The sequence below is a fragment of the Ahaetulla prasina genome, chromosome 1 (genome assembly GCF_028640845.1).
Source record: "Ahaetulla prasina isolate Xishuangbanna chromosome 1, ASM2864084v1, whole genome shotgun sequence".
In the NCBI taxonomy this organism is placed as follows: Eukaryota; Metazoa; Chordata; class Lepidosauria; order Squamata; family Colubridae; genus Ahaetulla; species Ahaetulla prasina.
Window position 1 is genome coordinate 220,418,478 of NC_080539.1, and position 15,227 is coordinate 220,433,704.

General features: G+C 38.3%; 1 protein-coding gene across 2 annotated transcripts in view; it reads left to right on the forward strand.

Moving 5' to 3' along the window:
* The window catches only part of LOC131202395 (sodium channel protein type 2 subunit alpha-like), a 58,923-nt gene that overhangs the window by 569 nt on the left and 43,127 nt on the right, over window positions 1-15,227 (forward strand). The window contains exons 2-9 of one of the 2 annotated variants that reach the window (XM_058191342.1): window positions 1,451-1,569; window positions 2,412-2,501; window positions 3,802-3,930; window positions 5,365-5,456; window positions 6,747-6,983; window positions 8,200-8,263; window positions 10,813-10,954; window positions 11,390-11,602. In XM_058191342.1, the coding sequence (XP_058047325.1) occupies window positions 1,451-1,569; window positions 2,412-2,501; window positions 3,802-3,930; window positions 5,365-5,456; window positions 6,747-6,983; window positions 8,200-8,263; window positions 10,813-10,954; window positions 11,390-11,602 (1,086 nt within the window). The remainder of the gene's footprint in view (window positions 1-1,450; window positions 1,570-2,411; window positions 2,502-3,801; window positions 3,931-5,364; window positions 5,457-6,746; window positions 6,984-8,199; window positions 8,264-10,812; window positions 10,955-11,389; window positions 11,603-15,227) is intronic. The other variant, XM_058191350.1, reaches the window with a different exon arrangement.

Below are 15,227 nucleotides of genomic sequence, written 5' to 3' on the forward strand. Positions count from 1 at the left end.
GTTGCAGGAGGCTGTCGCAGCCAGAAACGGAACTCAGAAGCCCACTTTCACTGGCAGAGCACTTGGGCCACCACAGGTGCCCCTGACACGAGTGACGAGCAGGTCATACCCATCCTGGCCCCCTGAGATCAAACACAACCCTGATGCAGCCCTCAGTGAAATCAAGTTTGACACCCCTGGGTTAGTGAATGCATCTTGCCTAGCAGTTATTTTAACATAACAAATGCACCACAAATCTGTTCTTTTTGCTTAATCAACTAGTCTTTGTACTGAAATGGAAAATTGATGCCTTATTTGCTACATCCTTGTGGCAAACTGAAATGTGTAACTGTTAAATAATTACTTACTTGGAAATGTTTTTGTGAAAAATGCCACATGGTAGGTATGTACAAAGCCTACTGTTCCTATTCCAAGAGTAGACAATTTCTGCCCTAGGTGTAGATTTACATACAATCATACTGTGAATGGGAAATAGGACCCTTCCTGGAATTGTAGATTTTGCACATATCTGCCATTTCTCAATAAAATTATCATACCTTGACAGTTAATCATAATTTACAAATTTAGACAAAAAAATGTAGTTACCTTAAAATTGCACTCATGTCAGAAAAAACCGAGGCGCTTCTGAGTTGAAAGGATTAGCCAGTGACATCACTGTTGCGCAGGGGATATCCAGTTGGGGGCTCCTTTCATGTCCTTGGTGGGAGATGGAGCGAAGGATGAAAGCTCAAACTCGGTCCAGGGCAGCACTCGGGTTTCGAATGGGGGCTTGCTAACTTCCATCCCAGCATCCTAACCATGTGAGCCACCATGCTCCTGCCTTAAAATTAAAGAAGGTATATTCATCTCATAACAATATACCAGGAGAATTTGATAAGTAGGAGCACTTTTACTTTTATTGTGCAGAATTATGATATGATATGTCACTATGGCATACTAAAAAATAGTTAAAATAGGCAACAAGAGATATAAAAGTCTAGAAATCTTCCCGGTTCATTTACAACAGATGTTATCTTTGCCCAGGCTTTTAACTGATTCAGTGCTTCTGAGTTTCATTAATCCTGTGATAATTATTAAGATTTTGTAAGATGATGATTTTACAATTTTAGGCTGTTGTAATTTGAAGGTTTTGTAGTTTTAATGTTGTACTAAAACCTCAGTATAATTGTTTGTTAAAAGGAAAGCTGGTAATACATTCTATAAGTAAATGAATATCAGAACAGGAATATTATACTGAATTGTGCTTAGTGTAAAATGAATTTTAAAAATTTTGAAAACTCCTCTTGCACAATTATGAAGGGAAGGAATAGCACATGGCTTATAGTGACTCCTTCTTATAATAGAAAACCATGATTATCTGGAACGTTTGAACTTCAACTTGATGTAAAACTAAAGAAATAAAATCAACATGATTACAACATTGCATTTATGTTTTGTTCTCTCTTATCAGACATTTATAGTATTGAATAAAGGGAAGAATATCTTCAGATTCAGTGCCACACCTGCCTTATACATGCTGAGTCCTTTCAGTACCCTTAGAAGAATTTCTATAAAAATTTTAGTTCATTCATATCCTTTTACAACAGGTAACACAAAACTTTCTCTTATGAAACTGCTTTTTAAACAGCAGCATCAGTTCCTTTTGTCAGAGAGATGTACGTGTTCTTCCTTAATTTTAATTACTTTGGTAACATTATATTCTTATTTAGATAGATAAAATCTTCTCTTTGTAGGTATCATTTGACTTGGAATATCCTTCCTTCCTTCCTTCCCTCCCCTCCCTCCCTCCCTCTCCCTTCTCTTCAGTTTATTGGGACCACCCTGAGTATCTGATAAAGTACGCAACAGCCCATGAAAGCTTATACTTTTTACAACAATTCACCAATGGTAAAAGATGTTACCAGATTCCTTTTGATTTTCTATCAGTAAAATAAAACTTTGGATTTATCTTGGAAGATAACTTTGGCATAGCATTTTTATCTGGAATCTATAGATACATTTTCAAATAAATTCATCAATTCATACAATGAATATTTATAAGCCAGTATCCTAAAAAACATGGATACACTGGTGACAGTGTTTAGAATGCAATATTGCAATCTAATTCTGCCCACAATCTGGAATTTGATCCTGACAGGGCTCAAGGTTGACTCATCTTCTGAGGTCGCAAAAATGAGAATCCAGATTGTTGAGGACAATATGCTGATACTGCAAACCACTCAAAAGAGTGCTGTAAAGCATTATGGAGCAAAATATAAGTCTAAATGCTATTGTTATTTAGAGAATAAACTTATGCCTCTTTATCTCATTCAGTTAAGTGGACTTACTTTTGAGTAGATATATATTGAAATGAATTGGTAGATGTAAGTATTTGTCTAGAATCTATCACGTATTCCTTGACATAATCCAACATTATTCAGCATCTTTATTATGTGTACTATTCTCACAAATTGTGTATTCATGACTTTGAAAGAACCTCCTGACTGGTCAAAGATGGTAGAGTAAGTACACAATTTGTTTGTTTTCCTAGTCCTATATAGACAGTCTCATGATAATACTGTATATAGGCAATGATGAAGATTTACAAGATGATAGATAGATAGATAGATAGATAGATAGATAGATAGATAGATAGATAGATGGATGGATGGATGGATGGATGGATGGATGGATGGATGGATGGATGGATGGATGGTGTTTTATATGTGGATTGCTTTTGGTTCCCTCCCTCTGCCCCAAAATACACCAAGTGATAGTGTTGGAGCCGGCTCCTGACTTGCAAGAACCAATTGTTAAATTTTCTGGAATTTTGTGAGCCAGTTGAAAACAGAGTTCAGCTACAATACCTGGTACTCTGATCAGCTGTTTGGCAACTCATAGCAGTAATTGAGCCAGAAGAGCCTGTGATACATTTTTCAGAACATGTAGAATTTTTATTTAGACTATTAATGCAACTTAATGGGAGACGATGGCTCAGCAGTTAAAGATGCTGAGCTTGGCAGCTGGAGAGCTCCCATTACTTGTCCCAGCTCCCACCCTCCTAGCAGTTTGAAAGCATGCAATGTGATTAGATTAATTTGGGAAGATTACAGCATGGGCAGTGGTGGCACAGTGGTTAGAGTGCAATACATATTCAAGGAAAAAAGAAAGTTTCACAAACCAAATCTCATGGAATTTATGGGGAAAAAAGTGGAAGTATTACATGTCCAAAATAGAACATGCAATATACTTCCATAAAACAATAAGGGCTTTGATATCTTTTTATCGCTAGTCTATCACTTCAATAATAAACTAATGTACGTCCCTTCTACTAATATGTCTTCCTTCTTATTCCGCAAATAAGGAGGAGCATTACTTTTCTGTATTAAAAACTTGGTACATTGGTACTCTTTAAAACTTTTAACAGAATTTAAAAACAGCTCTCTAGTGTTGTGTCTAAAGTTATGTTAAATCCTTATGTCTTAAAACTTTTAATGAGATGTGCATCTATAGTAGTGTTTTATGCTCAGTATAAAAATAACGTAGTATTATATTAATAATATTAAAAACAATCCAGTAGTATAATCTTTTTGATAAAGAGAATGTTCCTGTCCTTAGCTCCAAGATGTAGAAGCAGAAATTGAGAATGAAAGGGGGGGGCGGGGGGGGGGGCAAGTGGAAAGGAAAATTGTCATTTTAAGGGCAGAAATCTGCATTATTGGAAGGCACTAAATAAAAGGAAAAGGAGGCACTAATAAAACAAGTAGGAAATACTAAATCCTGCAGGAATGACCAGTTTGCTTGGATTTTTCTCCCCTTCAGATACACATTCACCGGAATATATACATTCGAATCCCTCATTAAAATTTTTGCAAGAGGTTTCTGTATAGATAAGTTTACTTTCCTTCGAGATCCTTGGAATTGGCTTGATTTTCTTGTAATTTCATTTGCGTAAGTATTCAGCCTTTTTTTTTTTTCCATTGGTGACGTATGTATTTTTTAAAAACTAGTATCACTAATATTGCACCTGCATGACAGTTTTGACGTACATTAATTGTATTGTTGATGAATTGCAAATAGCTTTTTCTTGGTGGAATGGGCATAACAGGCAAGAGAAATTTCCCTGCATGCCCCCCTCCCCTAACCACTGCTCTAGGATAGGTACAGGAATCCCAGATGATAGAAAGAATCGGTGGGAAATTCTCACTGTATGAGCAGAGTGGAAAAACCGTCCCCAGATACTACAACTAAGCCATACTAATCTCATGTTTAGTTCAGTTGTGATTAGTTTTTCTTGGTCATAATTAGCTCCCTTTACCAGTAAAGTAGTTTCTGCCAGCAAAACGGCTTGTCCTGAAATCCCGTCCATGTTTCTTCGCAATGTATTCTGGAAATGTAGGAGCAGATTGAATGTAAAGGATGAATTGCTGCATCTAATCCAGTTTTCCCCCACTTTTTCTTAAATGTCAGAATTTCATTTGTTGAAGCTATAATGCAATAATAAGGTGTAACTGATTCAAATTGTCTGAAATACAGACACATACATATACCTATACGTGCACATACACATACAAACACACATCAGTGGTGGGATTCAAATTTTTTTACTACCGGTTCTATGGGCGTGGAATGGCTTGGTGGGCATGGCAGGGGAAGGTTACTGCAAAATCCCCATTCCCACCCCACTCCAGGGGAAGGATACTACAAAATCCCCATTTCCTCCCAATCAGCTGGGACTCTGGAGGCAGAGAACAGATGGGGGCGGGGCCAGTCAGAGGTGGTATTTACCAGTTCTCTGAACTACTTAAAGTTTCCGCTACTGGTCAGAACCTGCTGAAACCCACCTCTGATACACATACACCCTTGTGGCCCTAAATTGTTCATTTAAATAATCCATAACACTTTGAAAGTAGTACGTAAATTTATTAATCACGCAAACAACTGTGGTGTACACTAGGCTTCCAACAAAGCACTGACCGTTTCTGTATATGGTGGTGAATTTTATAGGGCTGAATGCAGCTCCCTTTTAAGGAGAAGGTACTTTATTCCACCACAATACATCCACACAGGCATGGAAATACAGACACCTAAGTTTCAGTCTGCTAACAAAACCAGTGCCATGTATACGTGGTAAAGCGTCTTTAATCATTGATATCAAATGTGCCAGTGAATGTTTCACTGACAATAATTGTAAATTTACAAGTATTCACGTGGTGTTATTCCCAGTGGACACAGCGGGAGTTATTTTCAACTCTACGTGCTGAATGCAAAATCACTAAAACTAAATTATAATTTAATTACCAACAGGATTTAGCTCCAATAAATACCCAGGTAAGTACCATGAAGTCTACCTCAACTCTGAATAACTGTGGTTTAATTCTACAGGTATCTAACAGAATTTGTAAACCTAGGCAATGTTTCAGCTCTTCGAACTTTCAGAGTATTGAGAGCTTTGAAAACTATTTCTGTAATTCCAGGTAAGATGTAAGTGGTGTAAGGTGTTAGGTCCCTTGTATCTGTCCAACTGTTCCTTTTTATCCTGTCATTGTGTTTGTGTGTGAACTCCCCTATTACAGATATGTGACAGAGTTTGTGGACCTGGGCAATGTCTCAGCGTTGAGAACATTCAGAGTTCTCCGGGCATTGAAAACAATATCAGTCATTCCAGGTGAGAGCTAGGTTAAACCCAGAGGCTGATTTTAATTTGTCAAAACTGCAGTGGTAACTGTTTGGCCAATTTAATTGCTAATCTAGATTATTTATCTAGAACCAATTCCTTGTTTCTTGCTGTGGTGAAGACATCAGCCTTGGAGTTTAACACATTTTTGCATGAGATAGCAATGAAAATTATGTATGTTGCACATGAAAATAGTTAATTTTCTTTCATTCAACAATATGAAAAATGGTTGCACTTTTCATATTCAGATAGTCTTTGCTTATTGAAATAATTTGGGAATGAGGATGTTAGTATTTAGAAAATTAGATTGCTAGTAAACTTTCTAATAATAATATGCTAATAAAGGAATTGCATGGATATTGCATGAATATAGCTTAAGAAGCCTTACCTTCCAAACCACTTTCTGGCTTGAAAGGAGATGTTTCTTGTTAAGTCATGCTTGAAAAAAAATTACTATTGGTAAAAAAAAAAAAGTCCTTACATCAGATCAGGGGTAGGCAGCATGCCCATGACACCTCCTTTGCTACTGACCTAGCTTGGCATCCTGCTTGGCTGTGTTTAACAAGTCCTTTTATATATGTATAAAACCATCATGAAACAAAACTGCATCTTCTAATGTTCTATGAAGTTATAAGAACGCTTCAAATCCACCGCTGGGATCACAGAGACCATACTTGGGGAGAAGGGCGAATTTGACTTCTGGTATCTTCGGGTGTCTTCTCATGTCCAATGTTTGTAATTAACCCATGCTTTCAAACTTAAAGTTATCACACACACACCCCACACACCCCAGTTGCCTATCCCCTGCATTAGTTCCATGCAAAGTAAGAATAACTACAATTGCTGGCTTCCAGTTGCATAGCTGTTTAAGTGATGATGCTTTTTATATTCCTGTATAGTTGCCTTTTTCTTTTTTTTCTTTTTTTACTATTTCATGTCTCAAGAGTTTGAAGGCTTTCTCTTTTAGCAAAAAAAAAAAATGGCTTTCAAAAATAGGAACTGCTTGCATGAAATGTTTTAATTCATCTCAGTTGCCAACACCTAGCGCTCGATCCGAGGCTAATTTGGGATTGATTTCTCTTTATTTTAGGCCTGAAGACAATTGTAGGCGCCCTCATTCAGTCAGTGAAGAAGCTTTCAGATGTTATGATCTTGACTCTGTTTTGTCTGAGTGTGTTTGCACTAATAGGATTGCAGTTGTTCATGGGTCACTTGAAGCATAAATGCTTGTTTTGGCCCCTGAGTAACACTTCTTATGAAGATCCACACTTCAAGGAATACTACAATGGAACTGAGCTCATGTGGTCTAAATATGTTGAAAATAAAGGTAATGTTTAAATAATAGCAGCAGCAATAATAATATTCCACTAGAGTACTTGGATAGGGATCTAAGCTTTGCCATAAATCCAACCGATATATTTGGCCAGTTCTAAATTCAGAAAATATTTGTGGAATCAAAAGTATTGCTGTGAATCAACATCACATCACACTACCATCATTCAGTTGTTCCACTGGGTGGCACTCTATTTTCCAATATTTAGTTAATTTTTGGTCTTTTCAATTAAAGTGAAAACATCATTTGCTCGACATTGCCTGGCAATAGGGTTGATAATGTAATAATAATTAATCTAAGATTTTTTTTCTGGACTTACTTTATTTTGTGGCTTCTCTGGACTAATTGCGATATAAATTTAATTCATTTAGTATAGATCATTGACAATGAATTGCTTAAATGAAGGGAAATCAGTACTGTTAGTAAAAACACCATTTCAAATAAGAGTTGCAATATAAAACTGCAATAAATAACCAATCTCATGTTTTCTATTTGAATCTAAATGCCCAGTCACAGAGATAGATTGATTGATTAATAGTTTCTGTTGCAATGTCAGAAGAAAAAGTAAAGCTCTTTGAAAATGCTAGGGGTGCTCTGTTTGGGAAAAAAAATGAGACAATTTCCCTTCAATCAAGTTGTCCACTTTCCCGATAGAGATGTTAGTTGTAATTCACACACACAGGCAATACCTCACCTTGAAAATCAGATTTTAGTCATAATTTACAGAATCACATGGATTCCTAAGATTTTTTTTTGTTACAGAAAAGTAAAGATATTAAATAATAATAAAAAAAATGAATGGATTCAGGAAATACAATGATATAATCAGGCTAGTCAACTTCCTTGAATTTAATCCACACACACACACAAAATTAACCTGCACTCCTAACGGCTTTGTCTTCTCTCATACAAGTCTAGTCACAAGACCACAGTTATATTTGCATACATTATAAACAAATTGCTGCTAAAGGTAGAAGAACAGATTGCACACTGTTAACTCAGGAGAGCAAAACTGCAAAATATTGTGCACGGAATACCGATTTCTACCAAAAGTAGAAATCTCTTCTGTGTCTCTTGGTTACTTTCTAATGTATCTGGTTGGTTTATTGGATTGTGGCTCTTAGTGTGAAAATGTCTTCTGTGACAAACAGAAAACTGTGACTATGATATGAATGAAAATATCATAAGGGTATTTTTTTTTTCTTACCAGAACACTTTTACTTCTTGGAAGGTGCAAAGGATGCCTTGCTATGTGGTAATAACTCAGATGCTGGGTAAGTATAGTTTAGAAGAGAAATCCAATATTAGTAATATAACTAAATCTGTTAGTCCATCAACTACTTTGCATTGAATATTTGAGCAGAAGCTATGGAAGAGATTTGGGGATGGAACGTTATACAGAAAGCTGTAGCTTAAGGGAAGAAATGGGACAAATTTAATATTTCCTCTTTGCTTTATAATATGGCAAGTATATTCAAGGCATTAAAATACTTTGTTTTATAGGCCCAGTTTAGTGTAAAGTCCTAAATAAAAGTTTGGTTTAGTACAAAGATCTGGTTTCTTTAATTGGATAACAAAATATAATTATTTTTGAATGTCATGAGAAGTTAATGGGAACTTTTTCGCACACTCATAAAATTATATTAATTGAGAACTAGTTCAGGTAGAGCTAAAAATTATCTGTTTTCTTTAAGAAGAAAAATACAAGGAAAAGCACCAAGAAAAGGAAACTTCATCCAAAGGGGGCTGAACCTCAGATATTCACTCCGATGAGACCCAGTGTGATGAACTCTTAAGTAATACAATGTTCTTAAATTTCTGAGGCCATTCGGGTTCTGATTCATGTCAGACTTGAATATGTACACAGATAGGTTTTTGTTATCTACAGGATCTTCAAATCTTTATAAATCCTCATAGCAATTTGTATTTTGACTTTTAATGTGCCTGATATATCTCTACACGTTCAATTTTTCTGTCTAAGCTATTTTAGTCTAAAACAAGCCTTTTAAAGTGCATTTGAAGTTTCTGATCTGATCGATGCTTTTGATTTGATTTGAAGAAGTATGAAATTTGAGAGGTAATTTCACATATTAATCCTTTCAAAGACCGAATTCAAGAATATTTACAGTATTTTTCGGTGTATAAGACGCACCGGAGTATAAGACGCAACTTAATTTTTGGGGAGGAAAACAAGAAAAAAAGAATTCTACCTCTGCCTACCAGCATCAAGATCAGCCATGTCCAGACTTCCACTTGATTTTGATAACAAGCAGCACAGATTTTTTTATCTGTTTAAAACAAACCCTATAACTCTACATGCGTTTAACTGGAATGAGTGGGGGGAGGGGATGATTTTCATGGGGGTAGAAGAGTGACTTGGCACCGAAGGCTCTGCTCCTGAGATGCCCCCGTCTTCCGACCTATAGCTCTGGGGGGAAGGTCGGAGCACAGCCTGAGAAGCAAACCTCTTCAGGATGGTCGAGGGGGGAAATCTGCCCAGCAGCTTCGGCAAACAAGGCACCTGCGTACCGCCTGCCTCAACCGGGTCGGGGAATGCACCATTCCCGACTCTGGCCTTTCCCCAGAGCTGCCACTCACTTGCTGCCCGCTTGCCACCCGCTCACACTTCACCTTCGGTCAGGAGCCAGGGTCCTGGGACGCCCCATTCCCTGAGGCCCTGGAGCCGCCACCTTCTTGCCACCTGCCTCAACCGGGTCAGGGAATATACCATTCCCCAACACCAGTCTTTCCCCGGAGCCACCGCCCACTCTTCCTTCACCACATGACGTATACTTGCCTTCCTCCAGCGGCTGGCTGCCAGGAAAGGCAAGCATCCAAAAGTTACCGGAGCCGCTCTCCTTCTTGAATGTGCCGCCGCCATCGCCGCCTTGTTCCATGTGCCGGCTGTGCAAGTGCACACCCAACCTGTCAATGAATCAATGAAATAAACTGTGTGCGCTTGCATGGTCAGCGCATGGAACAAGGCAGCAATGGCATATTCAAGGAGAGCAGCTCCGGTAACTTTCGGACGCTTGCCTTTCCTGGCAGCCAGCTGCTGAAGGAAGGTAAGTATACGTAGCATGGCGAAGGAAGAACGGGTGGCAGTTCCGGGGAAAGGCCAGAGTCAGGGAATGGTGCATTTCCCGACCTGGTTAAGGCAGGCGGCAAGCAGGTGGCAGCTTTGGGGCCTCAGGGAATGGGGCATCCCTGGGCCCTGGGCCTGACCGAGTGGGTGGCAGCTCTGGGGAAAGGCTGGAGTCGAGGAATGGTGCATTCCCCAACCCGGTTGAGGCAGGCGGCTCTGGGACCTCGGGGAATGGGCCCTGGCCCCTGACTGAAGGGCGAGCAGGTGGCGAGCTACCTTCCTGGTGTCCTGGTGTCCAGCTTGCGAAGGCAGGCAAGCATGGCAGGACTGTGAGCCGTGGACTGGTTTGGGGGCGTGGCCAGCCAGCCATTGCTCCCAGTTCGGTGAACCAGCTCCAGTCTTTGCTACCTATCTGGTAGCATTTCACCCCTGCCGAAAAGGTCCAAAGGATGGGGGCCGGCAGGTGGGCAGGGCTACATTCGGCGTATAAGATCCACCTAGATTTTCACCCTCTTTTTTGGGGGTAAAAAGGTGCGTCTTATACACCGAAAAATACAGTAGATAAGTTTAAAAACTATAAAGTTTTTATTCTCAACTGTTCCATGCAGTTTGGGTTAGTATACATCTCAGTATTCCAAGGTACAGAATACAGTTACTCCTTTACTTTTGCTTTGAGACATATTCCATGTGCTTAATTAGAAAGTGTAAAAACGTTCATTTCATCATCTTTTTTTATAGGCAGTGTCCAGAAGGATATACGTGTGTACCAATTGGTAGAAACCCGGACTACGGCTATACAAGCTTTGATAGCTTTAGTTGGGCTTTCTTGTCACTCTTTCGGCTGATGACTCAGGATTACTGGGAAAACCTTTATCAACAGGTGAGAAAAATAACACTTTTAATTGTGAGAAAGGACCAAAATTTGTTTAGGCAAGTGACTGAACAAAAAAAATAACCCCCCCTGTTATATTGTGAATATGTCTTAGATGAAGAATTGTTATGAACCATTTGTTAGAGAAACAACTAAACTTCACATGCAGCATTGAAAACTCTGGTATCATTTAATGCAGCTTCCCAGTTTCATCATACCTATTTTTAAACAAGGAATACATGGTGGTAGAGTTGATTACAACATGTACCAAATTCAGAAAATATGTTTATACTGCTGAATAATAGATCCAAGACTTGTTTGTTCATTCCGTATATTTCAGAGACAACATCAACGGAAGATATGTAAACATAGAGAGATAGATACACAGCTAACTTCTAACATTCACTTGTTTACTAACCTAGTAACTCCTACTTGGTTTTCCAGACATTGCGGGCTGCTGGCAAAGGATATATGTTCTTTTTCGTTGTGGTGATTTTCCTGGGCTCTTTCTACCTTATCAACCTGATCTTGGCAGTAGTAGCTATGGCCTACGATGAGCAAAATCAAGCTACTATTGAGGAAGCTCGGCGAAAAGAGACAGAGTATCAACAAATGCTTGAGCATCTGAAAAGGCAACAAGAGGAAGCTCAGGTACTGGCATCTAAAATCTTCAAGAAAAGTAAATATAGATAAGTAGGAACTGCACAAAACGTTTTCCTTTTAGAAGGACTTTGTGAGACTCCCCTGCGGCACTGCTTCTAATCTCAAGGTGTTCAAGAAATCTATTGCATTTTTGATTTACAACTGTTCATTTACTGACCATCCAAAATTACAACAGCATTGAAAAAAGTGACTTATGATCGTTTTTCACATTGGCAACCTTTGTAGCATCCCCATGGTCATGTGATCAAAATTCAGTTGCTTGGCAACTGGTTCATACTTACAACCGTTCCTGTGTCCCCAGGTCATGTGATCACCTTTTAACAAGCAAAATCAATGGAGAAGCCAGGTTCACTTAACAACCGTGTAACTAACTCATCAACTGCAGTGATTCACTTAACAACAGTGGCAAGAAAGGTCGAAAAATGGGGGGGAAATTCACTTAACACACGTCTCACTTAACAACAGAAATTTTGGGCTTGATTGTGGTCATAGGTTGAGGACTACCTGTATATGTTTGTACACCAGTGCCTGATGTGATATGTTTTATAAAAATAGAGTTCTATCTGGGTTTATTTATTTATTTTTTATTTATTTATTTTTTGTCAAGCATGTATTTTATGACAGATACAAGTGTAAACATAATTATAAACAAATGTAAAGGGTATGAATAAAAGAAAACAATAGGTCAGGGACGGTAGCAGGAGTGAAATGTTCCCGGTTCAGACTGGATCAGTCAATCCGGTAGCAATGGCGGCAGGTGGTTTGAAGAACCAGTAGCAAAACTCCCTGCCCCCTACATGCCCAGCTGAGCCACATGATCGTCAGAGCCTTTTTTTTTTACTTTTAAAAGCATTTTTTAACAACCTCTTCACCCGAAGAGGTTGTTAAAAAATGCTTTTAAAGGGAGACTTCCGGTTTGGCACCGTAGGTGATGGCGGTGATCTTTACGATCACCAACCTCTGGATTATGTGGAATCGCTAGGACAGCTTAAATCTGCTGTCCAGCGGTTCGGAAAACCCCTTCTTCGGGAGAAGGAGAAGGTGGTGAGCTGAGGGCAGAGGTTGAATTTCCCTAAAGCCCCTGAGAAAAAAGGGGTTTGAAGGGTTAAGTTCCTTCCAGTAACCCGAAGTGCTCCAGATCCGAGGATTCTTCTGCTTTGGCGGAACCAATCACCACGACCAAACGCCGAGATTTATTTTGGACAATAAAGGATTATACCGGACAGAACGAAAGTGGGAGAACTTTATGCAAGTAGCCAAGCCGATTCCCCGATACTTTGTAACAAGCTTGAAAACAGTAAAAAAATGGAGGCGAATTGTTAACAAGTTAACGAGTGGAAAGCGAAAGCGATACTTTCAGCGTTCCGTCTGCAGTTGGTAATTTGCATGTTACTTGCTGCTTTTACTCTTTAACTCTTTGCTGCCTGCTGATAGAATCTAGGGGAGATTTTTAAATACTGCTTTAAAAGACTGTGTTTTTTAGAGGTTAAGAAGATTTAAAGTGAATATTAAGTTGGAAATAAATAAATATATAATTTTATAGAAGATGGCAGCCAAACAATTAAAGTCTACTGTAACAAAGAGCTCTGGAACTTTATCAGCTGGTGTTTCTCCAGCTCATACAGCAGAGACTAGAACATTGAATTTAGAGGCGTTACAAGAGAACTTAAAAGGCTTTATAGAAGAAAAATTTAAAGTAATAACTGATGAGATGTCTGAAATGAAAGAGCAGATATCAGAAATTCAAGTGGGAAATAAAGAAGTTAAAGAAGGATTTGTAATGGCAGTACAAGTTTGGCAACGAATGTGATTTTATTGGAGGAGGAGGTTGAAGAAATTAAGCAACATAATTTAAAATTAGAAAATAAAATGGATGAATTTCAAAGTAAAATGGAAAAACAGAGGATGAAATAGTTTTGATACAATATAGAAATATGGAATTTGCTCTTAGAATTCGAGGTTTGAAAGAAAATAAGGAAGAGAATTTAAGGAAATTTTTCTGAAGTATTTGCTGAGATATTAGCAGCTCGTCCAGCAGATGTGGCTTATCAAATTGATAAAATATATCGTGAATTCTTGGATAGCAAGGCAAAAAAGTTGCCAAGGGATGTTGTTATTTATTTTACAAACAGAACAGTGAGAAATCAGATTTTGCAAGCTTCATATAAGGGGAGAAGATTCAGATTGCTGGTCAAGATATTTTGATATTAAAGGAAATTCCACCAAAATGTTAAGGGCTAGGAAGGAATTTGCCTTCCTGGTGAATGAACTTAAAAACATCAGATTGAATATAGATGGGATATTCCAACTGGTATAATAGTATATTATGCAGGAAAGTATATCGTTTCAATACGGTTGGAAAAGCAAGAGAATTTTATGTTGAGGTATTAAAGTTGGAAGTCTTCCCCATTGGAAGCTAGAGGAAGGAGGCTGAAGTGAAGGAAAGAGAAGTGAAGCAGGTACAAGAACAGATTGTGATGGAAGAAGATTTATTACAAGTGTTGGAAATACCTACGACGGGTTTAGATTCAAAAGAACAAAGGTTGACAAGAGCTGCTGCTAAACGCAAGGAACAAGAGATGAAGGCACAACAACAACTGGCAACTACTACAACGGAAACAGTGGGAGGAGCAAGGCCTAAAGTAAAATGTGATCTGCGGCTGGTGTTCCAAAAGTTTCCTATCTTGGAATGTTAATGGCCTGAACTCACCGTAGAAGAGAAGGAAAGTATTTCATTATTTGAAACAATTTAAAAATGACATTACCTGTTTACAAGAAACACATATTAGATCTTGCTAAATGTTGGAGATGCGATTGTGAAGATGCTACTTATTACCATATATGGTGGACTTGTAAAAAAGTTAAAGCATTTTGGATTAAAGTATGGTGGATCATGCAGAATATTTTGAAAAAGAAGATTAAGTTTACTCCGCAGTTCTTTCTACTAGGAATAATTATGGACTATACAGCTATAGAGTCTAAATTGATTTTGAACTTAATAACAGTCGCAAGATTTTTGATTGCTCAGTATTGGAAGAAAGAAGAATTACCTACAATCGAAGAATGGACACTCAAAGTATCAAATCTGGCAGAGATGACAAAAATCTCCGCTTACTTGAAAGACTATACACAAGAAAAATATATTTTAGAATGGAAAATGTGAATTGATTATATTTAAAATAAGTATCAGATAAAAAAAATATCGAATAGCATATGAGTAAATTTAGGAAATATTTTGTATTAGATATATTTTTGAAGGAGAGGGGAATTGAGAGTGTGACTAAGTGTGGTGTGACTAGAGATTATAATTTAGGAATTATTTTGGATTATGATTGTTAGTTTTGATACCCTGCATTTTGTTCTGGGAAGTCGGGATGGGGGTGGGGGTAAGGGGAGGGAATTGGGGGTTTGGTAGAGATGGAGTGATGGTTAATGTACAGGGATTATTGAAGAAATATAATTAATGTAGGATCGGGTCTGCATAGTTACCATTTTAGAACGGTGAGGAGGAGAAAAGAGAGTAGGAGGTAGGAAAGAGGAGAAGAGGAAGGAAGAGGGATAGTAGAGGGAGAAGGAAGGTGTAGGGTGGAGGGAGGAGCGGATGTAGATAAGAGAAGGA